We start from the raw sequence: 27,058 nt of genomic DNA, 5'->3' as shown, positions 1-27,058 counted from the left end.
CACATATTTTATATATAGCAACACAAAATCATCTACATTTTTAATATACACGTCACACACATTTATGCTGATAAATTAAAGACAATTTCTGTTTTTAAAGACAGTTTGCAAATGGTACCTCTTATGCTAGTAAATCTAAGTTGAAATAATTCGAAAAACATTTATGTGACCAATTTCCTACCCCACTGAGGCCAAACCAGCTGCACCCATCACCCACATCCATTGCCCTGCCAATGGTTCAGCTCCACCACTCAACCACATAGCTCTGAAGATGCTCTAGTCTTGCCAGCACTTGAGCTGACATCTCCAAGACCCTCAGAAGTTAGTGCAGGAATCACCCTACCCAATGCTCTCACTCTTGCACCTCCAGAAGCCGAAACCATGCACCACAGAAGCTATAATATTAGCCACAGAGCCTGAAATTCCTGGACCCATGGCCCAATTTTTTTCAGTACTGTCATACCAGTAGAAACATAGCAATTACAATATCAATATGGATTCAAAGCCACCATTCTTGACAAAAGCTCTACCATTCTTAGTGTGTCTTCCTTTCTGCAGCACGGTGTCCTATGACAGTGCCAAAACCAGACAGTAAGCATGACCACTCCCTTCAGTATATGTTCTTTTAAGTTCTCTGTGTTCAGTTTTGCAATAAATTTTGGGGCTTTATTTGTTATTTTAATTAAAGTTCTGAATTTATATATACTGTTTCTGTGTTACTTTGGGTGGATAAGCAGTGGACTTCGGCCTCACCTCATCCGTTCTAGCCTTACTACTGGCAGTGTTCAAGGGATTATATGTAGTAAAAGAAAGATGGAGCCTAGGTTAGCCATGTGCAAGGCTAGAATATTTCTTAGTGTATATGCTCTCTGGCCCCAATGCCTGTGTTTCCTTTTTGGATCTTCTTTACTTTTTCTACCAGAATCTTATTTGTCTGGATAAGTGGGACTATATTCGGTTTAGGCATTGTGCTTCCCAACCTGGTGATTTTGAATGTGTTAAAGCACTATGGAGATTCTATTAGAAAAAGACAGATCAATGACACTTTGGTTCCCTTAGACTTCTTTTATATTTCACACTCCCAGGGTAATAGGCCATTCTCATGAACACAGCATAACAAATAATCTTGTCTAGGTATTCTGTATCCTGTTTCACTATCACACTTTTTTTTGTACTTGGCTATTATTGAGATACCTCAACCTTCTTATTCTACAAGAACTTGCCATAAGTTCTTTATCTAGGCTGAAATACTCTATATCTAGTTCTATTTATCTCAGTTCACTGTAAATAGATCTGTTATAAACAAAAAGATCTAAAACCTTTTTAAATACATGCGTATTTTTGTACTTTCATAAAATCAAATGTATTATTTGTTCCACAGTAGGAATTCAAGAATTGAATGAGTTAAATAAACTTTGTATGATTCTTTAGACAGAGTGATATATATCGCTCCCAACAGCAGGGTTGGATCATACTTGCTTATTTATTTTCAGATCAGGGAACAGAGTAAGAAAATCAAATAAAAACAAGCCAACTGGAATCCAGTCAAAAGGAAAAACAAAACAAAACAAAATAAAACATGGTGTACCTGGTAGACCATTATATTAACAGTTTCTCCTTTTTTCTGTTCTGGAGGGCCTTGACTCTGCAATAGATTCCGCACTGTTTCTTCCATCCTGAAAAATAAACAAGAAAAAATATATAATTTCTTTAAAGACAGTTTTCAAAAATTGCAGGTTTGCTACATTTTGTAATAGTCATTCTTCAGTGTATATTTCTTTTTTTTTCTTTGTTTTTGTTTTGGGGCCACACCCATTGATACTCAGGGGTTACTCCTGGCTATGTGCTCAGAAATCGCTGCTGGCTTGGGGGAACCCTATGGAACGTGCGGGGGATAGAATTGCAGTTTGTCCTAGGCTAGTGCTTGCGAAGCACCACTGCTCTGGCCCCTGAAGTGTATATTTATAAGCTTTTATTAGACATTCCTATTATCTTTTATCTATTATTATTAGTGATCTGTCACAAAATCATTTAAACCCTTCACACTGGGTTTTCTTCCTTCTTCCCTTTCTGTTCTCTACCTTGGCCTCTCACATGTATATTCTAAAAAATATCATCTACTATCCCTTTTATTTTCATTTGTTCCATTTTAATTTGGTATAACGTTGTCTCATTAATATTCCTGAAATGCCACTTTATCCACTTATAGTCAGCTTTCAAAGTCAACAACCATTACATAGGCACATACTTTCAATCTTATACATAGTCATGTCTTTCAATGCTGGTCTTTCTAAATTGGAGTAAACATATATTTTTCCTTTTTCAACAACTTTTTAATATTTCATGAACTGAGTATGCCATTTTACTACTAATGCTCTGAAAAATGGAATTTAATTTACTTCAAAGTTTGCCATTTAAGAAAATAAACATATTTACACATACACCTTAGCATTTATGGGTATTCTATTTTTAATTTACTTAAAATAAATTTTATTTATTTAAAAATTTTATTAAAATAGGGGCTGGAGAGATAGCATGGAGGGTAAGGCATTTGCCTTTCATGCAGAAGGTCATCGGTTCAAATCCCAGCGTCCCATATGGTCCCCCGAGCCTGCCAGTATGATTTCTGAGCATAGAGCCAGGAGTAACCCCTGAGCGATGCTGGGTGTGACCCAAACCCCCCCCAAAATTTTATTAAAATAAATACAATAAAATATTTTATTAAAATAAAGATTAAATTAAAATCTTTTTTATATTTTAAAAATAAATTTCAATTTAATTATATATATATATATATATATATATATATATATATATTTTTTTTTTTTTTTAGGGGTGTCACACCTGGCAGTGTTCAGGGATTACTCCTGGCTCTGTGCTCAGAAGTTGCTCCTGGCAGGCACGGAGACCTTATGGGATACTGAGATTCGTCTTGAGTTGGCTACATGCCAAGCAAATGACTTACCACTGTGCTATCACTTCGGCCTCTAATTTTACTTTGTTTTAAATATTCACTTCAGATCCTCCCATTGTCTGTACAGAAAAAGTAAGTAAAACATAGATATCCATTTACATTTTCAACCATTATCTCATACTGTTACCATTTTTTAGAAATGCCAAAAACACTTTCACCTACTCATTTCGACCATCATTCTATATCTATCTTAAATTTCACTGCCTGAAAGAATTCTTAATTGGTCTCCCACTTTGAATCTCTAAACTATACTTTTAAATGCTCATTCTCATACTTAAATTTCCTAAATTAAAGGGCTGGAGCAATAGTATAGGAAATAAGACACTTGGCTTGGACCTGGAAGACTAGGGTTTGATTCCTTGACACCCCATATGCTCCCTAAGCATTACTATAGAAATTCTTGAATAATGAGCTAGGAGAAACTTCTGAAATATCACAGGTGGAAAGTGAAGGCAAACAAAAAATTCCTAATGTTCAAATATTTTACAAATATTTTACAAATGCATATCTATATTTTAAGCAAAATTATAGTGTGTAATATAGACTCATGCTATGTATTTTGTTTGTCCAATTATATATAAAATAGATATTTGATAGGTAATGCATGAATACTTTGTTAATTAATTTTAAAATTTATCAAGGTCTTACTCCGTGTGAGGCTCTTAATTTGTACATTCAAATGTTTGAATGACCTTGTCCTTAAACCTACCAATAATACTCTGTAAGTAGTGTAATCTTCCAGTAAATGTACCAATTTGCCTTTTTCTTTCACAGATGCTAAGATGATTGTGTCTTCTGGTTCTGTCCATACTTTTGAGCAATTAAGTATAATACTATTTTAAGAATATTATGGGGTAAAGAGGTTGCCTTTCCTTCTCTCTCTTACTGAGGTCATCTGGAGTGAAAGATTAAAGGTTGTAAGAGATCTATGGATTCCCTGAAGGGGCAAATTATATTAATCAAGGTAGTGTTGTTCAAATAGTGGCCTTCTTTGATGGGATATTTTTATATACTGCCAGAAAAGAAAATTACAGATGAACTACGCTAGACCAAAATTGGATTATAATTTGGAAAATTATACTTTTGCAGAGAAAGATACCAGAAACTGTTTAGGATTTTATGAAGACATTAGATGCCACAAATGAATGCTCAAAATGAACAGTGACCATATATTTATACAACCTATCACTTTATATATTCAACCTTAATAGCTGTCCTTTATATTTTCACAGATTTTATGCCATAAATGATAACTTAAAGTTAAATATTTTTAACCTTGTCAAGGACTCTTATAAATAATAATTTACTTTTAAAATCTGCAATGTACTCCACCATAACATGTAAAATATCTTTATATCTATTTGATGGACAAAAATCATAGTCACTAAAAGAGTACTTAGCATACGTAAAGGATCACAGTTGCATTGAGAGTTTGGATTCAATAATTCCTAATGGCTCTTTAAAAGTAGTATCTTTTTATGTACTAGGCTTTATACATATATTGTGAGTAGTCTTTCAGGCTGTGCCAAAATAGTATCTAGGTGTCACTCACAATGATTTTCAGAGAAAAGCTTTGGTGCTTTAATGAAAAGCTCAAGGATTTGGTGCCTTCCATGTTCAGAGACTTAGTGGAGATTCCTATGGGACCACTTGGTGGCAGGGATGTACTGGGGTCAATGGTATGCCAGACATTTATTACTTTCCATTTAATCTCCCCTCCCTGAAAGAAGAGTGAAAGAATATTTTCAGCTTCTAGTAAGGTGAACATGTAATAGTGTAGATATGGATTCTACAAAACTATATACTTCTTTTTTTTTTTTTTTTTTTTTGGTTTTTGGGCCACACCTGGTGACGCTCAGAGGTTACTCCTGGCTATGCGCTCAGAAGTCGCTCCAGGCTTGGGGGACCATATGGGACACTGGGGTCCATCCCAGGCTAGTGCAGGCAAGGCAGGCACCTTACCTCTAGCTGCACCGTACCGATCCCATAACTATATACTTCTGACCTTAAGAAAACTTCATATAACTTGAAGAGATAAAATAAACTTATATGAAAAAATAGTAGATGCAATGAAGCTACAAATTCTAAAATAGTGACCAGAGACAATAAATCAGATTCTATTTCATTTCAGCAATTTCTTGAAGGATAGCGGATTTTTCATAATTGCCAAATCTGTAATAAAAAAGTAATGCAAATAAGATCACTCAGCTTGAGATTGACAGAAAAGAGACGAGAATAGTTTTCTAAATGTTAATAATTCTTTGCACAGAGTCTCCAGGTCTTTCTCATTTTAATTCTTACTTTTATCATTTAAAAACATTTCGTGTAAATGTACACCAGGAGTTAGAACTCTGTAAAAGCAAAATCATGTTTTATTTTTAATAAGTTAAATACAATTCTTTCTCAGTGAATATCTTCCTAAATTATCTTTGGAGTATAATTAAAAGCTCAAATCATAAGTTGCTGGATCAAAAAGAAAATATCTATCCACCTTCCCCCATTATTCATATTTAAAAATAGTAATATAGCAAATAAAAAAGGAGAAAAAGGGTGGACAATAAGTTGTTAAAATTGAAGTCAAGCAGCTCAGAACTACAGTAACAGTGTGAATACTTCTTTGGCACTGTTTCATAACTAATTAAAAGCAATTATATTTCCAAGCTACAGCTTGAAGCAGAGTTTCAGGGAATAAGCCAACTCTTGGTAAAAAATTTAGTAGTTGTGTCTTCATAACCTTTATAAATTTGGCCACAGTGATGTTTTGAAGCAGATGAGAATATATCATTATTTTGTTACTTTTGACTTATTTAAAAAACCTCTCTTAGCAAGCTTCTGTATTTATTTGCTCAAAATGAAAGATTTTGAAGCACCTTCATTGTCTCATACTCAACTTTTATAATTTTGACAGCTGTTATGAGACTTATTAGATTGTTAACTGGAACAATTCAATAATGTATTTCTCAAATGTGACTGAAAATAATCCAGTTCCTTTCTCTGGTCCAGAATGGATAGATGTTTTGTTGTTGTTGTTTTTCTCTCCTCTTGTTCTGTTTTTTGGTTTTAGGGCCACATCAGTTGTTACTCCTGGCTCAGGGCTCAGAAATCGCTCCTGGCTCAGAGGACCCTAAGGGATCATGGGGATCAAATCCTGGGTCAGTCACTCAAAAGGCTAACACCCTACCACTGTGCTGCCATTCTGGCCTCATGTTTTGTTGTTTTTTTTTCTTGGTATAATATTATTCTAAATTTTATTACTATTTTTTTTTCAATTAGTGAAACCTGTCACTAAACATTGACCTTACTCAGTTTCTTTTAGTTACTTTATTCCATTTTGTCTAATTTAAGACTAAATATTTTCCTAATTATTAATCAAATAATGTCATAATTAAAACACAAATATTATACTTTATAATATATAATAATTACATAGTAACTAGACATTTTAGTAATATTGCAGATACAAATTTTTTAAAAAATAAGCTAAAAGTAAAATAGCATATATAATAGATATTAGTGTAATATTTAGGGCTGAGTTGCCAAGCAGTGCTAAGTCATTAAATTTGTTTCTATATGGATAAACATGGTAAGTATTATGTTGATTGAAGTGATTCAGAAGGAGAGGAATAGATAGAAAAATTATACTCCTTTGTAGTCATAAAATGTATGAGAATAATACCCAAAGACAATATAAACAATGATAAGACCACTATGACAATGATAGTTGGAAATGATGACTTTGGACAAAAATTGGGTGCTGAAAGGAGGTAAAGTGATAATGCATGATATCCTTTTAGTAACAACATTGCACCCCACAGTTCCTAATAGAAAAAAAAGAGGGGGAGAAATAAGAAAAAAAGAGAGAGACAGAGAGACAGAAAGAGACAGGGTATGTGTGTGAGAGAGAGAGAAAGAGAGAGACAGAGGTGAAATTGTCTGCCATGAAATTGTCTGCCATAAAATGTCTGCCTAGGGCCGGGCGGTGGCGCAAGAGGTAAGGTGCCTGCCTTACCTGCGCTAGCCTTGGACAGGACCGCAGTTCGATCCCCCGGCGTCCCATATGGTCCCCCAAGCCAGGAGCGACTTCTGAGCACATAGCCAGGAGTAACCCCTGAGCGTCACCGGGTGTGGCCCAAAAACCAAAAAAAAAAAAAAAAAAGTCTGCCTAAAGTGTCTCCACTTTGCTTCATGGTCATACACTCTTCCTAATCAAGGAATGCCTGCACAGGCTATAGAAAACATCATACTACAAGGGCTGGAGTGATGGCACTAGATGTAAGGTGTCTGCCTTGCAAGCACTAGTCTAGAACCGACCACGTTTGATCCCCCAATGTCCCATATGGTCCCCCAAGCCAGAATCATTTTCTAAGCGCATAGCCAGAATAACCCCTGAGAATCACTAGGTGTGGCCGCAAAAAATAAACGAAAAACGTTACACTACAACCACAACTATGTGAAATAACACAGGGCCCCAACATGCATAGCAAATGAAGATGGTAGCTTTGATGACTCAATAAATACCACTTATCTATTTACCCTCTTAGATACAGAATTTAGAGAAGATATATAAAAGATGTTCAAAAAACTCAAAGTAAGCATGGAATGAACAGAACATGTCACAAATAAAAATCAAGAGGACCTGAGAGTAGAAATAATAAAACTTTAAACTAAAAGAACAGAGCTGAAAAACTTGGTAGGCTAAATTAAAACCTCACTAGAAATCTTCTTCAACAGAATAACAGCAGTGGAAGACAGAATCAGTAAGCTGGAAGATGAGATGCATAAACAACTGTGTACAATAGAAGGATCTGGAAAAGAAACTTAAAACTCATTATCAGACAATGCGACAAGTCCTCAAAGAATGTGAACAGACAAAAATAGAAGTCTTTGATAAAGTCAACAGAAACAACATGAGAATCATTGGAGTCCCAGAGATGAGAAAGAAAACCCCCATGAAGTTTTAATAATCAAGGATATCATTGTGGAGAAACTCCCAGCTTAAGAGTGTATGCAACAAAATCCTACTTGTCCTAAAAGTACCAACAAAAAAAGATCCAAAGAAAAACATCATAAGAAACATCCTATTCACAATGACAAACCTCAGAGATAGTTGGAATACTGAAAGCAGCAAGATCAAAATTGTATTTTTGCCATTGTTGTATTACACCACAATTTATAACAGCTAAGAGGTAAGACAAAATGAACCTAAATGCCCAGCAACAGATGACAAAATAAGAAAATACAGTATTAATAATCAATAATATACCTTTATATGTAATAATGTAATTATTGTAACTACTGTAATTAATGTAAACAATGTAATTGTGTCTTTTCGATAAAATAGATTAAATTCGAGGTGGTTTTACTAATTGATATAACTAAGGAAGTGGGAGATAATTGTAAATAATTTCATCTATACATGGAATAAAGCAAGCAAAACAATCAGCAATAAACAAAATTAATTTATAGTACAATTGTTAAGGTTACTAGATGTCCAGGAGATAAGAGTGGTGAAAAATGAGAAGATGCACCCATTTGGTTGGTCATAGGATAGAACTGGCAATTTGATGGTAGGTAGAGTGAATACTTTGTAGAGCTAGTATGGCAGACTTGAAACTCTATAACATTGTAAACTAATAATAAAAGCAATGTAAGGTGAGCATAAATTTAATTAAAGTGAATTATTTGGGGACAGGGTTAGAACACATGCTGTACAAGTATAGGTCCCAAATTTTATTCCTAATTACGTAAGTCCAAGGCACAACTAAGTGATGCTCCTGAGCATCACTCTAGGATCAGTTTCTGTATAACATTCGGTATACTTCTCACCATCAATATAAAGAAATTTCACAGTGGCGGGGCCGGAGAGATAGCATGGAGGTAAGGCATTTGCCTTTCATGCAGAAGGATGGTAGTTCGAATCCCAACATCCCATACAGTACCCCGTGCCTGCCAGGGGAAATAATTGAGCATAGAGCCAGGAGTAACTCCTGAGCACTGCCGGAAGTGACCCAAAAACCAAAAGCGAAAAAAAAAAAAAGGAAAAGAAATTTGGAAAATGTTGCAATTGTTCAGCTGATAGAACACTTGTCTTAAACAGTTGTCTTCAATTCAATCTCCAGTACATCATATGGTTCCCCCAAATCTATCAGGAATAATTCTGAAGTTCAAAATCAGGAATAAATCCTGAGTACCACTGTTTTCAATAAAACAAAATAAATAAATAATAAATACACAAATTTAAGATGTGCATTTTCTGATAAGTCATATCATAAATTTATCATTAAATGATTGCATTTTCCTTCACCATCTTTTATATGAGTCACTGCAAGACCACAGCCCATTTACTTTGGCTAAAGTGTGCATCTGCTTCTCTTTGATTCTCTTAAATCATGAATTTCGCCAACAGCTACTACTGTGACTTGCAAATTGATTTTCCTTATCTTTCACTATATTTGACTTCCAGTCTTCTCACTCTGAGAAAGAGTGTTGATTTAAGCAAGTGTCCTACCAGTCTGCTGAACTTAATTTTAATGACAGAGATAGGGCTGGGGGTTAAGAAAGAAAGAAAATGGAAGGTTACTGGAGATGGCTTCAACTTTTCCTAAGCTTTCTCCTTATGAATCATATCAGCACATGGCTCTATGAAGAGAAAAAGCATTTATTCAGCATGATATCTGCCAGAAATACAGAGAAGTACAGTAAAAGACTGAGTGTTTCACTGTTAGTGGGTTTGGAAAAAATCAGTAACTACTATAATTTGAATATTAAAATATGTGTAATTTATTCGTTTTGTATCAGAACTAGATTTTCTTTTGAACAATCAGAGGATAACTAGCATTAAGTTTTTTTTATTTTAAATCAAATTTAAATTTATAGATCAGCCTAAAAGAATGGATTTTTACAAATGAATATCTAAATTCATTGAGTAACAGGTATACATCAACAAGAGAATATAAACAACTATGTTATCCCATCTTTATCTATACTGCAATTATATTCTAAAATCAAAGGGAAACCTGCAACATTATGAAGAAACTCAGAAACCATTACAGTGAGCAAAAGAAGTAACATGCAAAATACTATGCATAAGTGATTTTAACATAAAAAATAATCTGTTGGATAATTTTGAGAAGAATGATAATCTGGGGAGCAGTTGTAGAGAAGGTAGAGGGGTTTTTTTTGTTGTTGTTGTTTCTTTTTTAGTTTTGTTTTCGTTTTTTGGGTCATATCCGGCAATAGGTAATACTCGGGTCACTCCTAGCTCTACACTCAGAAATCATTCCTGGCAGGCTTGGGGGACCATATGGGATGCCGGGATTAGAACTACTGTCCTGCATGCAAAGCAAATACTCTACCTCCATGCTACCTCTCTGACCCTGAGAAAGTAGAGATTAATAAGGAAAGACTAGACAAAATTAATGGTATAATATTAATGAATCTTCTTGGGAGTTTAGAATGCACAGGAGCATAAAACTCTGTTAGAATTAATCTAATACTGCATTTAAGATGTATAAATTTCATTATATAAAAATGATGAAAAAATAAAAAGGACTGTAAAGACATAATTAATAGTACATATACATAATTTTTGGTGAATTTTACTGATTCTTCTTGATAAGCATAAAAAGTAGGTGAATGGGAGTTGGAGAGATATGATAGTGTATATATTGCTTGCCTTGCATGCAATAGTCTAGGCTCTGATCCCTATACCACGTGTGCTCCCTGGCGTCTTCCAAAATACAGAGCCAGAGTATGCCCTAAATACTGCCAGGTATATATAAAACAACATAAAACAAACAAAAAACAATAAAAAATGAGTGGTTAAAGCAAAGTTAGTTTAATATATTAGAGTGAAAGAATGTAGTTGGTGATTCCTCTAAAATTATTTCATTTTTTTCTATAAGTTTAAAATGTTTTTAATATCTTTAAATCATTGTGAATTACAAAGTTACTCACAGTTGGGTTTTAGACATACAATAAATGTTTCAGTATCAATCCCACCAACAGTATAAACTTCCCTCCACAAATGTTCTCAGAGTCCATCCCATGGTACCACCTCCACCACAGCCTGCCATCCTACCAGGCACCATTTTAAGTTTGGTTGTTATAAAGTTTGGGTCTCATGATTTCATTGTTGTTGACTTTGTGACTTAGAAATTTAGTTTTGTCATTTTCTTTTAGCCCCACAAATACACCCTAGTCCCTCTGGCACTTGCACCCTGTTATTTTACAATTACAATTTTTACAATTACAATCTTTCTTCTTTTTCATTCAATTTCTTTCCTTTTCACTATATAATCTGGGGCCCAGCATTTTCTCAACAATTCCCATTCAATCCAATTATACATTATTCTAAATACCACAATAGGTGATTTCATCCTATATTTGTTCTTCTTTGGCTTACTTCATTGAAAATAAAATCTTCCAGTTGCATCGTTTGTTGATGCATCCCGCAAATCTTAATAAATAAATTATTTTAAAACAAAATTAAAGCTATGCAATACCAATTATTTGGGACCTTCTGGTTTCTTCAAATATTTAGATCTTGGATGTGTATGGGAAGCTAAGATGTAGACTATGTTGAATTAAAATATTTATACTTTGAAAGCTGAAGAAATAGTATGTAGGTATGGCATTTGCCTTGTTGAGGTTGATGGCACCCAGTTCAATCCTCATAGCATCTTACATTGTGTCCTGCACTTGCCAGGAGCGATTCTTCAACTCAGAGCTAGGTATAACTCTGAGCACCACTGGGTGTGCCCAGACACACAAAAAAATGTTTAGATTAAAAATAAAAACTATGAAATTTCACTTCCACAGGTAGTTCTTAGGTGTATGTAAATCTGAGTGGGTGGACCACATTATTCCTAGTAAACTGCTTTTCAACCTTTGATGCCTAGCAATGCCAATTCACAAGTATTGAAATCCAATACATTTGGGAACAAAGCCCAGTTCCAGCATTGTTGTTTGTCCTTATAGCTTTGTGCCTAAAGGTTCTAAGGCCATTTGTTCTTCTTGGTGAGACTCTGTTGTCTAAGTAGCATTTTGAATAACTTAGCATCTACTGTTGACAGCCTTGGGATCTTGATTGTCAAATCTACTCAGAGTGATAATATGGTAGTGTATGTCCAAAGATGATAATAGAATGTCTTGGGCATGTCCAGTTGTTGCCTCAATGTTGCTACATAAGCTTTCAAAATAGCTTCTACACATACAGAATCTAAGAGTAGCCTGGAAAGGCAAAACTCAAGGTCATTTTTGCATGAACAAACAAAAGAATATAGGCTATTAGTGTGGAACCATACAGAGATACTGTCCTTTTCCAGAATTTTACCTAGCAAACAGTAACATCCTTTACCATCTATTGATTCCTGGTGAAGACATATCTGCAAAATAGTGCAATCTACAGCTGAAGGTAAGCAAAATGGAGAATGATCTTAAATGAGAAAAGTTTGAATGTCCTTACATATCATTTGCTTTTATGTTTCTTTCCATTCTAATTCATTGCTTTTCTCAATGACCCATGCTTAGTGTATTATATTTACAAAACAAGATTCCCTTAGTTCTCGACAGGGAAGATAAGCTGAATACTTTTCAATTCTAAGAGAAAGCTGTTCACATGGAAACTTTGCTAGTTTAGAACTAAGTTCTGCCCAACTGTGTCAGTGTGTATCTTTAAAAATTGAGCCCACTTAGAAGTTAGTACAACTAGCTAATGCTTCTTAGATACCTAGGCTGGTGTGACTTTAATATTCTTCATCATTCTAAACCTCACTTTTGATAATTTTATAATTAAATGTATAGAACCAGTGCTACATAGTTCAGAGAGATGCTATGGGAATATATGACAAAATGCTATAAAAATTTAGCTATCTAACTCTCTAGTATGTATTTTTATTATACTTTTTAAAAAACAGCTCTTTGAAAGGTCCTGGTTGTTCAATATACAGATTATTTGAAGGGAATATGAGAAGGGCAGACAACAGAACCTTTGGACATATCAACTAATCAAACAACACTTTATGGAGATACAGAATTTTTTTCGCATTTTTTTCGAAGAGTAGAAAAGAAAGTACTAAAGTTCTACTTTCCCCCAAATTTTACAAAATAGGCCTGGAGAATAACATTTTTTGCTAAGTAAAGATAGATAATATTAAAGTAATAAATGACAAGGATATTTTAGTGATTTAAAAAATAAACACATTTCTTTTTCTTTTGTTTGTTTGGGCCACACCCAGTGACATTCAGGGATTACTCCTGATTTTGCGCTCAAAAATTGATCCTGCCTTGGGGGACAATATGGGAAAATAGGTATCTAACCGAGATCAGTCCTGGGTCAGCCTCATGCAAGGCAAACAACCTACTGCTGTGCTATTGCTCTGGCCCCATAAACACATTTCTTATCAATACAGTATCTGATCACTTTAAAGTCAATTTTCCCATATATATAGGATTATTCCAGGTCCTGGCTTTACTGAACAAGTTATTTGTCTACTATTTTGACAAGATATTAAGATAATTTTCCATTAGATAAATTCCAACTGGATAATACATATCACATTCCTGTCAGTAGAATATTATATATTCATTATTCAAAGGTTCAGAACTCTATCCACTAAGTATGAGGCTATTAATATGGCTGGGTGAAGAAAAATTGGAGAAAGTCATTAGGAATTTCACTGTTTCATTTACAAACTATCATTATGGCTTAAAATGTTCTTTAAACCAAAACCAGTCATATGACTTAACTGAGAGGAATCACTTGCAAATTTAGTTTTCTGCATACACAGCAAGGAAAACAAACCAGAGATTTGTACTACTATAGGTATTTCATATCTTCACTGTCAGAATTGAAGACTTAAATGAAAATACTTCCAGTAACTAGCCCCACTGGTCTGAGTATATTCAGTTATTTCTTAGAGCTGAAACTCCAAACTGATAAGTAGAAGCTGGTTTTGCTGCCCTTTTGCTATTTTGTGTTACTTATTTCCCTATGCAGAATGACAGAACTGTCACTACTAAGATATCTCTCCCATTTCAACTAACTGTTGATTGGCATCCTTACCTTAACATGCCAGATTGATTGCCATCCTACACAATTCATTTCTGTGATATTTGAGTTTCCCAAAAAAGTGTTCCCTCTGATGGGAAATCTTTCAACACCTTTAGTGTCTTCTCTCACTTGAAAAATGCACTCTCAAGTGTTCAGCTGTCATACAATTTTTTCAACACTTCTTTTGTAGTAAATATCTGTAAACATGAAAAAAAAAAACCGTGCTTCCACATAATACCAGTATTCTTCAAAATTTTATTGGCAAGAAGTAGCAAAGACATGTATTATTATTAGATTTTAAAGTCCCACTATTATTCCCCCATCTGACATTGTTCAAAATATCATCATGACTAAAGATGTGACAACAGCTAGAATGCTTGGTCCTTCAAATGTCTGAATATAGAAACTTGTCAAGATTTAAAAGGTGAAAGTAAAACCAGTGAAAAAATGTTCATTTTAAATCTTGCTTCTATGTTAGATTAAAAACAAAAGGGAAGCCTTACAGTAAAATGTCTTACACTAGGTTGTCAGTATAATGAATTTTGTCAGTCATTATGATCATCTGATATATGTATACAGCTGTTCCATAAATTACCAAAAGACCAAGTTGATTACTTCTCTTTTTCCATTGCTGATATAAATATATGCAATTTGAAGGTTTTGATACCTACTTGCATTTTGGGGCATTATTTTTTAAATAATAATGAATCCAAAATAAATAAAAATAAATAATAATTAATCAAAAATTTATTTTAAGATTATCCCCATATTCATTTATCCACATGGGCCTGTAACCCATGGTTTAAGAAGCTAAGAATTAAATAACCTTTGGTAAGCATTTTATTTTCCAAAGGCAGTCACTGGATCATTTTTTTAGTTATTTAAAATATTAAAACAGTAAGATCAATTCTGAATTCCATGTTATAGAAATTTTATTATGAGTGGGGTGCTAGAAGTTATATAAAATGCAAAAGTGTCTTTTGTGTTTATCATTTTTTAGATCATGTCAATATTTGACTACTTGTATATCATTTTTTAAAGACTGTGTATTGCATAGTTGAGCATGATACATTTGTTTCCAGGTAAGTAGAGCAAAATTATTTTTATAAAAGGAAAAGAAAAAATGAAGCAAAAAAAAAAGAGAGAGAGAAAGCAAGAAAAAAAGAAGAAAAGAAAAAAGGAAAAGGAAGAACAGAAGGAAAGAGAAAGAAGAAAGAAAAAGAAAGAAAGAAAGAAAGAAAGAAAGAAAGAAAGAAAGAAAGAAAGAAAGAAAGAAAGAAAGAAAGAAAGAAAGAAAGAAAGAAACAGAAAGAAAGAAAGAAAGAAAGAAAGAAAGAAAGAAAGAAAGAAAGAAAGAAAGAAAGAAAGAAAGAAAGAAAGAAAGAAAGAAAGAAAGAAAGAGAATATAGCAAAAAAAAATTTATGAAAACTATTGCATCTTGCAATGTGGTCATTAAGTCATTGTCAGAAAGTTTAGTAAGATTATTTTGCTAGGGGTCATTGAATGATTGTCAGGTTTAGTAAACTCTTGTTGCTAGTTGATCTTTCTGTTACTTTCCTATCTGAGCAATATGTCGGTTCAAATACTCACTGACATCTAAATCGGTGTGTTCCTACTGGCATGACAATATTAAAAATTTTGGAACTGTTATGCAGTTGGCAGACCTTAAATTCCAAGTACTGTGGTTGATATTTGTGGGGTGTGTTATTGATGGCCAGACCTTATGGAAGTAAGGAGAAGTAGGGGGAAGGGTGCTTTCAGTCATTTAAAAAAAAAGTCCTGGTGAAGTCAGTCCAAATATCGATATTCCTAGAGTTGTGATGAGATTGGTGTCTCTGCAGAGAGCCATAGGAGTAGTGAAGTAGAGCCACTAGCTAAGTGGTGATTGTGGGTAATAGAATCTGGGAAGGCTTTGACAGGAACTAGATTTGAAATCTCCTCTCCACAAGGCCAGCTTTCAGCTTTGTAGCCTGTGTATCTATGATTTTTTATTACTTTCTTTACATCTCTTTTTAAAATAGACTTAGTCTGCAGCTGGCTTCATGCAGACATGATGACTGTTTTCATGGAACATATTTTTGGCTGTCAGGCCTTCCAACATACAAGAAGGGGGAAGAAATTTGAGGGATTCTTGATAATTTCAGCCTATAAGAGTTTCTCCTGAGTTAATTAAAAAGTGCTTTCCCAAGAAAATTCACAAAAGTTGCTTGAAGGTTCTCACTAAAAATTCAGATGCCCAAATCTATATAAAACTTACTGACTTGGTATTACAGGGGAATTGAGCACACAAATCTTTACTTATTAACAGTATAATATTGCCCTTTAAATTAAAAGAAAAATACCCAATTTTTTTGGACCACACCCGGTGACACTCAGGGATTACTCTTCGATATGCACTCAGAAATTGCTCCTAGCTTGGGGGACCATATGGGACACCACAGAATCAAATTGGTTCATCCTAGGTCAGCTGCATGCAAGGCAAATGCTCTACTCCTGCACCACTGTTTCCACCCCAAAGAATATCCTTTTATGTTATATACTCTAAAATACTTTTTACTAAACTCCCTGATTCAAAAAAAGTATTATCAAAAAACTTATGTGCACATTTTCTTACATTTGCAACTATTTTAAAGTTTTGTCTGGGCCCCAGATAGTATCTTAGGTATTCTCAGAATAGTAATAAACTTGAATATCCTAAGACTGATCCTTAGGTATATGATAAATTAATCTTTGATAAAGGGGCAAAACATATGAAGTAAAGCAAGGAAAGCTTCTATAACAAGTGATGTTGAGAAAACTTATCAACTACATGCTTCTCTAATGCCATACACTAAAGTCAAATCATATTGGAATAAAGACCTTGATAAAGTCATGAAAACATACGGTACATAAAGTAAAACATAGCAGAACACTCTATGCCACTGAAGCATCTTCCAGGATGAAACACCACTGCCCAAGCAAGTGGAAGTAAAGATAAAAAGGTGGGACTACATTACCATAAGAAGTTCCTGCACCTCAAAAAAAAATGATTAGGATACAACAACTGACCATGGAATGAGAGAAATCATTTACCCAATGCCCATCTGATAAGGACTTACTATCAAAAATATATAAGGCATTGGTAGATCTTAACAAGAAAAAACATCTAACCCTATCCAAAAATGGGAAGAAGAAATGAACAGACATTTCCTCAAAAAAGAAATACAAGTGGTCAAAAGACACATAAAAAAAGTTCCACATAATTAATCATCAAGGATATACGAATCAAAACAATAAGATAACATCTCATACCTCCAAGACTTGCACCCATTAAAAGAACAAGTAAAAACCATTGCTGGTTTAGTATGGAAAGAAAGGAACTCTCATCCACTACTGGTGGGAATGTTGACTGGCCCAGCCTTTTTGGAAAACAATATGAATCTTCCTCAAAATACTAGCAAATGAGCTTCCATACGACACAGCAATACTACTCTTAGGAATATACCTTCAGAAACCAAATTCACAATGCATAAAAATCTCTACACTCTTATGTTCACTACAGGATTATTCATTATAGCAAGTTTCTGGAAACAACCAACATGCTCAAGAATAAATCCATTTATAAAGAATGGTACATCTACACAATAGAATACTATTATGCAACTGTTAGGAAAAATTAAGTCACATTTCATTTCAATGTGCTTATACAGTGATGCATATGGAGAGTAACATGAATGAAAAGAGTCAGAAGGAGAGTGATAAATATAAAATATATGCACTCATTGGTGTGATATAAAGAAAAAAATAGTGTTGTATAGATATCTAGGAACAATGGAGATGAACCCAGGAGAACCAAATAGCAGGGGAATATAGTTATTGAAGAGAAGGAACCTCTATGATAATGATAGTTGCAAATGGTCACTCTGGATAAAAACTGGGTACTGAAAAAGGTAAAGCTGTTTCATTTATACTTCTTTAGTAACAATATTGAAATCACAGTTTTTAAAAGAATGGAAGAGAGAGATGGAGAGAAGAAAAACGTCTGCCACAGGCAGGCAGGAAGAGGTCAGAGGAGAGGCAGGGAGAGAAACTAAGCATGTTGCTGGTAGGAAATGAACACTCGTGAAGGGTATGTATGACTGAAATGCAATCATAAACAACTTTGTAACTATCTCACAGTGAACCAATTCAAGATTTATTTATTAAAGTAATAAACCAAATATACTACATTTATAAAAGAATGTCAGTGTTGGAGGTCCTTATTTTTATAACCACAACAATCAGTGTATTACCTTAACTTGGATTGGTGGAATAACTCAAATTTATAGAGATATAAACTGATATTCTTCACTGGAGTTGAGTCAAACTTAAAAAATATATACTGCTTTATAAACTTTACCTAATTTTTACTAATTAATCTCATTCTTTTTTAGTTTGTTGATAATCTTTTATTGACTGCCTACTATATGCTGTATTATCTACCCAGAAACTCAAGTAATAAAAAAACCTCCAGTGTGGTGAAAAGTATACTGACAGTTTCCCTAAACTTTTCTAACTGCTAGATGATGCCAGGAAGACCAAGCAATCTATAGCTGCTGGAGGTTGCAGGAGACTATTTGGAGATATTGACATACACTGAGATTATTTTTTAAATAAGGATGATTTAGCTTGATGGAAAATGAATTTTCAAACCTACCTGCTTTGCTTGTAAATTTTAAATTGCTTGTTATAACATTTTTTTCATGAGAAAAAAATTTAATTCTGTTCATTCCAGGATGGGTAGCTATTAAAAGTAAGAAACACTTCATGCTAGTTATGCACAGGTGTTGACATTTGAATCAAATGCAAATGATTTTAAATAATTGCAATATAATCTAGTTAAGTTTCTTCCAGCTGAATTACAAATACAGTTGAAGTTATATACCTGTTTCTTGCATGTTTATTAACTTTCAAGTTCAAATAATGCCAACTAGAGACACTATATAATGCCTAGTGGGTACAGATTCATTTGTAAACATCTTTTTAATATTATCAATACATGAGTACTTATCGCCAGTTATTTGGAATACTCAATTTTATTAAATACCTAGAATGTGTCTTTCTTAATCTTGACTGTTTATGAATAAGTAAAGAACAACTATGTCAGAATCTTTCACTGATAAAAAAACAGCTTTGATATAAACTAGTATTAATAATGGCAAAATTTCCCAGCCAGAAAATTTACATTAAATGTCAATTGTCTTCAAATATATATTATCATGGATTAAAAACTTTTTTTAAATTTTTTTCCTTATTTAAACATCCTAATTACAAATATGATTGTGATTAGGCTTCAGTCATGTAAAGAACACCCCCTTCACCAGTGCAACATTCCCACCACCAATGTCCCAAATCTCCCTCCATCCCACCCCACCCCTCCTGTACTCCAGACAGCCTTTCCAGTTCCTTCATTCATTCACATGCTTATGGCAGTTCTCAGTGTAGTTATTTCTAAAACTGCACTCACCACTCCTTGTGGTGAGCTTCATGAAGTGAGCTTGAAGTTCCAGCCCTCCTCTCATTGTCTCTGAGGATTGTTGCAAAAAATGACATTTATTTTTCTTAAAACCCGTAGATGAGTGAGACTATTCTGCATCTCTCTCTCTCTCCCTCTGACTTATTTCACTCAGCATGATAGATTCTATGTACATCCATGTATAGGAAAATTTCATGACTTCACGGCTGCATAATATTCCATCGTGTATATGTACCACAGTTTCTTTAGCTATTTGTCCATTGAAGGGCATCTTGGTTGTTTCCAGAGCCTGGCTATTGTGACTAGTGCTGCAATAAATATAGGTGTGAGGAAGGTTTTTTTGTGTTGTGTTCTTGTGTTCCTAGGGTATATCCCTCGGAGTGGAATAGCTGGGTCGAAATGGGAGCTCAATTTTCAGATTTTGGAGGAATCTCCATATCGCTTTCCATAGAGGTTGGACTAGACGGCATTCCTACCAGCAGTGGATAAGAGTTCCTTTCTCTCCATATCCCCACCAGAACTGATTGTTCTCATTCTTTGTGGTGTATGCCAATCTCTGTGCTGTGAGATGATATCTCATCGTTGTTTTGATTTGCATCTCCCTGATGATTAGTGATGAGGAGCATTTTTTCATGTGTCTTTTGGCCATTTGTATTTCTTTTTTTATCGAAGTGTCTATTCATTTCTCTCCCCATTTTTTTATGGGATTAGATTTTTTTTCTTGTAAAGTTCTCATATCAATAGACTCAGAGAAAGCATTTGATAAGGTCCAACACCCATTCTTGATAAAAACTCTCAGCAAAATGAGAATGAAAGGAACCTTTCTCAATCTAGTTGAAGCCATCTACCCAAGCCTATGGCAAATATTATCCTCAATGGAGAAAAACTAAAAGCCTTCCCTCTAAATTCAGGTACAAGACAGGGCTGTCCGCTCTCACCACTCCTCTTCAACATAGTACTGGAAGTGCTTGCTCTAGCTATCAGGCAAGAAAAAGATATCAAAGGAATCCAGATAGGAAAGGAAGAAGTCAAGCTCTCATTGTTTACAGATGACATGATACTCAACTTAGAAAACCCCAAAGACTCTACCAGAAACTTCTAGAAACAATAGATTCATATAGCAAGGTGGCAGGCTACAAAATTAACACACAAAAATCAATGGCCTTTTTATACACCAATAATGATAGGAAAGAGATGGACGTAAAGAAGGCAATCCCATTCACATTAGTGCCACACAAACTCAAATAGGTTGGAGTCAACTTGACAAAAGAAGTGAAGGACCTATACAAAGAAAACTATAAAGCCCTGCTCCAAGAAATAAGAGAGGACACACAGAAATGGAAACACATACCCTGCTCATGGATTGGCAGGATAAACATTATTAAAATGGCAATACTCCCCAAAGCATTATACAGATTTAATGCGATCCCCTTAAAAATATCCATGACATTCTTCAAAGAAGTGGATCAAACACTTATAAAATTCATCTGAAACAATAACCCTCCTAGAATAGCTAAAACACTCCTAGGGAAAAGGAAAATGGGAGGCATTACTTTCCCCAACTTTAAACTGTACTACAAAGCAATAGTTATCAAAATAGCATGGTATTGGAATAAACACAGACCCTCAGATCAGTGGAATAGGCTTGAGTTCTCAGACGATGTTCCTCAGACAATCACCCAATTTTTGACAAAGGAGAAAGAAATCCTAGGTGGAGCAGGGAAAACCTCTTCAACAAGTGGTGCTGGCAGAACTGGTTAGCCACTTGCAAAAAAGCGAACATAGACCCCCAGTTAACATCATGTACAAAGGTAAAATCCAAATGGATTAAAGACCTTGATATCAGACCTGATACCATAAGGTATATAGACCAACACGTAGGTAAAACACTCCATGACATTGAGACTAACGGTATCTTCAAGGAGGAAACTGCACTTTCCAAACAAGTGGAAGCAGAGATCAACAGATGGGAATACATTAAGCTGAGAAGCTTCTGAACCTCAAAAAAAATAGTGCCCAGGATATAAGAGCCATGCACCGTGTGGGAGAAACAATTCACCCAACCCATCAGATAAGGGGCTAATATCCAAAATATACAGGATTAAAAATTTTTATATAGAAAATTTATTGCAATTCATACCCAATAAAATAGAAGATATAAATACAATGACTTTAAATCAAGAAAGCAATCATCAACCCTTTGAATAGTAAAAATCACCAAAAAAAAAAAAGGCAGTAAGGATGTCTGGGTGAAGAAGAGCACAAATAACTTATAGAAAAAGTATTTTGCAGAAAAATTTTCTTTGATGTGTAAGAGTCATTTTTTGTAAAATATATGATAAGGAATAAAGCATTTATAAACAAACCTAATCTGTTGAGATTAAAATTTTTATTTTTTTAAATTTTAAAAATATTAGAATTTTTAAAAATTGATATAATCAGTAATAATGTATATGATGATTATACAATTAGAAAGTATTATTTTGGATACTATATACACATATATAAATATAACATATGTTTTCTTTATTTTAAAGATGTGCCATTTTAGGATTTCCAGATTCCTGGTTAGAAGTGTGCTCCGTCTCTCTCTTGCTCTCTCTTCCTGCCCTTCTGCCAACATGTGCAGACATCTGATTTCCTTCCATTTATGAGAATTTATTGTAATATGATAAAGCCTCCAGACCTGCTCTACTCAAATGAGCAAAATCATTCAACTTTCCTACAATCATCTTTGCCTTCCCTAGGCAAAGAAGAGGCCTTTACTTGTAAAGTGTAGAAGCCTCTTCCAGATTGAGAAAGAGATGGAAAGAGCCTACCTGAAATAATTGGTTAAAACATGGGTCCCCTAGGACATAATTATCTCTCTCTTGTTAAGACTATAATAAAGGGCTCTAAAATGATATTGCAGTTAGTCTACAGCGAAGAAATTGATTAGTGACATTGAGCAAATCAAATGTCAATGCCCTTCTTATGGATTAGTATAGATGGCAACTTCAGCCTACAATAGGGATCTGTCATCATCATGCAACAGTTAATAAGTATAGCTATTTGAGGCAGAAAGCACATTAATACACAAGAGGGAATTTGTTTCTACATTGACTGGCAGTGCCTTAGGTGGTATCCATTTCCAAGTTTGCTATTTGGACAGATTAGATGATTATCTTTCTGTGAAATGCATTGCTGGTGTCCTTGATTTGACATAGTACTCTCTGAGGGGGAGTTCAATATATCCATGATAATTTCAATAGTAATGCCAATTAAAAAGTATTACAGATGCACAAGTCCCTCATCACTCTTTGTCAAGCGACTACCAGAACTTTGGATTGCCTTCCCTCCTTTGTCTTTGAACCTCTTATCGTTTTGACAGCTGCTGATCTCTCAAAAGTGCAAAAAAATATGTTTTATTTTCACATCTAATAAATTTGATAGATTTAAAAAAGTAAAAAACTGTACACTACTGGAATATCCCACCTTTCTTTGCAATTCATACCTCATTTTTATGAAAAAATAGTTTACATGTCTTCTTATATTTTATCCACAAATAATGCTTTCAATAATGCTGTTTAATTTTATATTGCTCTCATCACTGAGTTATGAGCTCACAATCAGAGGACCGTCAGCCACTACTTTTGATAATAATTTGTTTTATAGGCCACATCTAGTGGAATGCAGGGGTTATTCCTGGCTCTGTGCTCAGAAATAAACCCTGGCAGCTTCAGGGGACTACACAGGATGCTGGGAATTGAAGCCAGGTTGGCTGCATGTAAGGCAAACACCCTATTGCTGTGCTATTGCTCTGGATCCTGATAATAATTTCTTGCTTTTGAAATTAAACATTTACTTACGCTGCCATTTTTTTTTTAAATTTAAACACTATAGTTAGAAGGTTGTTTGAATTACTATTTTTTTTCTACAGGTTGTTCACGATTGAGTTACAATCCTATAATGTATAACAATCATCACCAGTGCTCATTTCCCACCACTAATGTCAACAGTTTCTTTCTAAGCCTCTTTGATGCCTTCTTCCTTTCCACCCACCCTTTCCTGCCAGCCTCTAGGGCAGTAGGGCAAGCATTTTACTTCTCTCTCTTAATTTTCTTTTTGACATCATGGTTGACATTAAATTTAATGAAGGGGTCAAGCATGTCCCTTCCATAGTGGACTATTCTATACTCTAACTGCACTCTATTCTTTGTGGTAAGCTTTCTACCAGGACTGATTCTCCTAATCATCTCTATTGTCTCTGGATTCCATATCCATCCTTTTATTTTCCTTACATACCACAGAAAAGAGAGATTGTCTCTTTCCCTCTGACTCATTTTATTCACCATAAGAACTCCAGACCAACTATGTATAAGCAGATTTTATGACTTAATTTTCCTAATGACTGCATAACGTTCCATTTTGTACATATACCATAGTTTCTTTAGCCACTCATATGGATTGCTTCTGGCTATTGTGAATAGTGCTGTGATTTCTCCTGAAATTTCACTCTTCCTTTCTTCTTGTTATACATTTAGCTTCTCTCTCCAATATGAACTCTTGTTTTACTCACAGGTTTTCTTTTCTGCCACCTAAAGATAGGATATTAACTAATTGCATCTACCATCTCCATTGCTTCAGATTTCCAAATATAAATACTGAGAACCATATTTGGCAACACAGTGACCCATGGGACATGTTCACCTCACAGCCTTAGCAGAACCTGACTCTCACCATATGTACATTAGTCCTGATATCTTCTCCAGAAGGTATGCCTTCTCTGTTTTCATGGAAAGTATCTGTGTGGTCCAGGCATTCCTCCAACTTCATGTTATACTTACTCAGATGAATTGGGAGCAAAAAGTCTGGGCACTAAATTTTCTCAGGATTCAATATAAACTTCTCAATTTTAATGAAGTGCCCTCCCAATATTTTGAAGGCTGAAAGAAACATATTTTCCTCCCTTGCCAATTTGTAGGCTTTGATAATTTTAATTCAATCCCATTTGACTGCACTATGCAATCCCCTTACTTCTAACATTCCCGACAGGAAGGTTGTTGCTATTCTGTAACAGTTTCTGCTCTTTGGGCAGTTATGTTTTTAGCAGCGGCATTATCGTCTCAGTTCTAGACTAATGCTCAAATTGAACTTGACAGCCTGTATTTGACTGACTTGTTCCTTAATATTTTTTCTTTCTGTTTTTAGGATCTTGCGTCCTATATTCAATCTCTCTACATTGCAAGCATTTAGATAGCCCTTGAGTTTCCAGGGGCATGCTAATACCACCAACCTCTGTCACTTGGGCCTAATGGTTTATAGAACCTTTTCAACCACTCCATTCTCCTCCTTTTAAAAAAATAGGAGCTCTAAAGAGTGGTGCTGGAGCTGCCTAAAATTACACCTCATAACAGTTAGTTAAGCTGGACTATGTAGGCCTGAGGTCAAAGTCATCATAGTCTCAGAGTCACCAGGTATCAAACTCAAGGTACTGTACCTATGAGGATCATGTTATACTACTTGAGCTTCTCTCTAGCTTTTACTAACTTCCTCTTTGCTACCAATGTGATGCTATTTTCCAAGAACTTTCATTCCTTCACTTTCAATGACTTTCTTTCTCCCTGAACAATGACTCTACTTAGTTTGGTGCTCTCAGTCCTTTCAGACTGAACTCTTCTAATTAGTTCTAATTAATTTGTTACTTCACCTTCACTGCCATTAGGCCATTCATAGGTGAAGTCATTCAGAAGTATAGGAATGAAAACATTCTGATCACTTTTATTATGGAACTTAAAGATGCATAGCAAGGTAGCAACAAATGTCCAAAGAAAACTTAATGGGAAAACTGAGTTCGGGAAATCAATAGGAGAAGGAGGGATTTGAGGCCTTATCAAAGGAAGACTTGTACACCAAAGTAGTTTGTAGTGTTAGATTCATATACATGAGAAACTAACATTAACAATATCATAAATAAAAGACTATAAATTAATTTTAAAAATAAAAATAATTCTGATGGGATGTAGTGATAAAACAGTGGTTGGGTAGGGCACTTTTCTTGCACCTATAGCTTCACTTACAGGCTCCTGAGCATCACAAGGATTTGTCCCTGAGTTTGAAGCCAGCAGAAAATTATGAGCAGTGCTGTGTGGACCAAAACCCAAAAAGTAATGATTATAAAATATAAATAATTACTAAATTTTAAATATCTGATAAAAAACAGACTTAATGCCCAAAAGAGAAAGAATGAACTATAATATGACATTTAAAAATTTCTTTCTTCCTAATATATTATTTATCTCTTCCTCCTCATATACCATATATTTCAGTGGGCCTCAAACTATGGCCTGTGGGCCACATATTGTACTTGTTCTCATTATATATTTTTCATTTTAAAATAAGATATATGCAGTGTGCATAGGAATTTGTTCATAGTTTATGTTTTTACTATAGTCTAGCCCTCCAATGGTCTAAGGGACAGTGAACTGGCCCCCTGTTTAAAAGTTTGATGACCTAGAATTAATTCATACAATGACTAACCCTCCTCTCATCACTTGCATCTGCTGAAGCATTGCTCACTTTCTTTTAAAATATTCTCAAGGGGCTTGAGAGATAGTGTAGTGTATAACATACTTATCTTGGCTGTGGCAGATCCCACTTCAAAACCTGGTATATTGTTCTCTGAACAATATCAGTAGAGATTCCAGAGAACAAAGCCAAGAATAAGACCTTAAATCAGCTGGATATGGCTCCAAAACAAATATATAGAACAAAACAAAAATACAAATGTCACTAAAAATAACTGCATCAAAATGAATTTCTCTAGCATTCTGGTTCTAATATTTAAAACTCATTGTTATTTTTCTGTTTTAATACAATAAATATATTTTCCCTATAATGGAATATTAATGCCACATAACTTATGTTAACTATATTCTCTGTGAATTAATTTAATTTTTTTTTTTTTTTTGGTTTTTGGGCCACACCCGTTTGATACTCAGGGGTTACTCCTGGCTATGAGCTCAGAAGTCGCTCCTGGCTTGGGGGACCATATGGGACACCGGGGAATCGAACCGCGGTCCATCCAAGGCTAGCGCAGGCAAGGCAGGCACCTTACCTTTAGCGCCACCGCCCGGCCCCGAATTAATTTAATTTATGGCTTGTTAAATTGTGAAAATGAAAAAAAATATGGTACTGGATTATTTTATCTGTATGTGATACTATACTCCCTAATTCATACTAGACCTGTACTATATCTTAATCTAAGTAAGACATGAGTAGGAACATCTTAAAACAATTTAATCCCAACTTAGTCAATAATAAACATCTGTTAAAATCTCTACTAAACTATGATTTTAAAAAATCTGACACTAAAGTTAGTGGATCATGAGATTAGAAACTTTTCCATGTATATTTTTCCAGCTCAAGTCTTTTCAATTTATGAGAAAGATATGATTCTAAATGAGTATATACATGCATAGTAAGTTGAAATATATGAGATGACTGGTACTGCTAACATTTTTTTATCTAATAAAATGATGATTTTTATGAATTCAA

At 34.5% G+C, this 27,058-nt stretch overlaps 1 protein-coding gene across 1 annotated transcript in view; it reads right to left on the bottom strand.

Moving 5' to 3' along the window:
• The window catches only part of NCKAP5 (NCK associated protein 5), a 564,957-nt gene that overhangs the window by 376,729 nt on the left and 161,170 nt on the right, over nucleotides 1–27,058 (bottom strand). Inside the window, exon 3 of the mRNA XM_049773574.1 lies at nucleotides 1,589–1,676. Coding sequence (XP_049629531.1) covers nucleotides 1,589–1,676 — 88 coding nt within the window. The remainder of the gene's footprint in view (nucleotides 1–1,588; nucleotides 1,677–27,058) is intronic.

This window comes from Suncus etruscus, chromosome 5 (assembly GCF_024139225.1).
Source record: "Suncus etruscus isolate mSunEtr1 chromosome 5, mSunEtr1.pri.cur, whole genome shotgun sequence".
Lineage (NCBI taxonomy): Eukaryota > Metazoa > Chordata > Mammalia > Eulipotyphla > Soricidae > Suncus > Suncus etruscus.
Note: the sequence above shows the minus strand (reverse complement) of the source record. Positions and strands in the feature narration are given on the sequence as shown.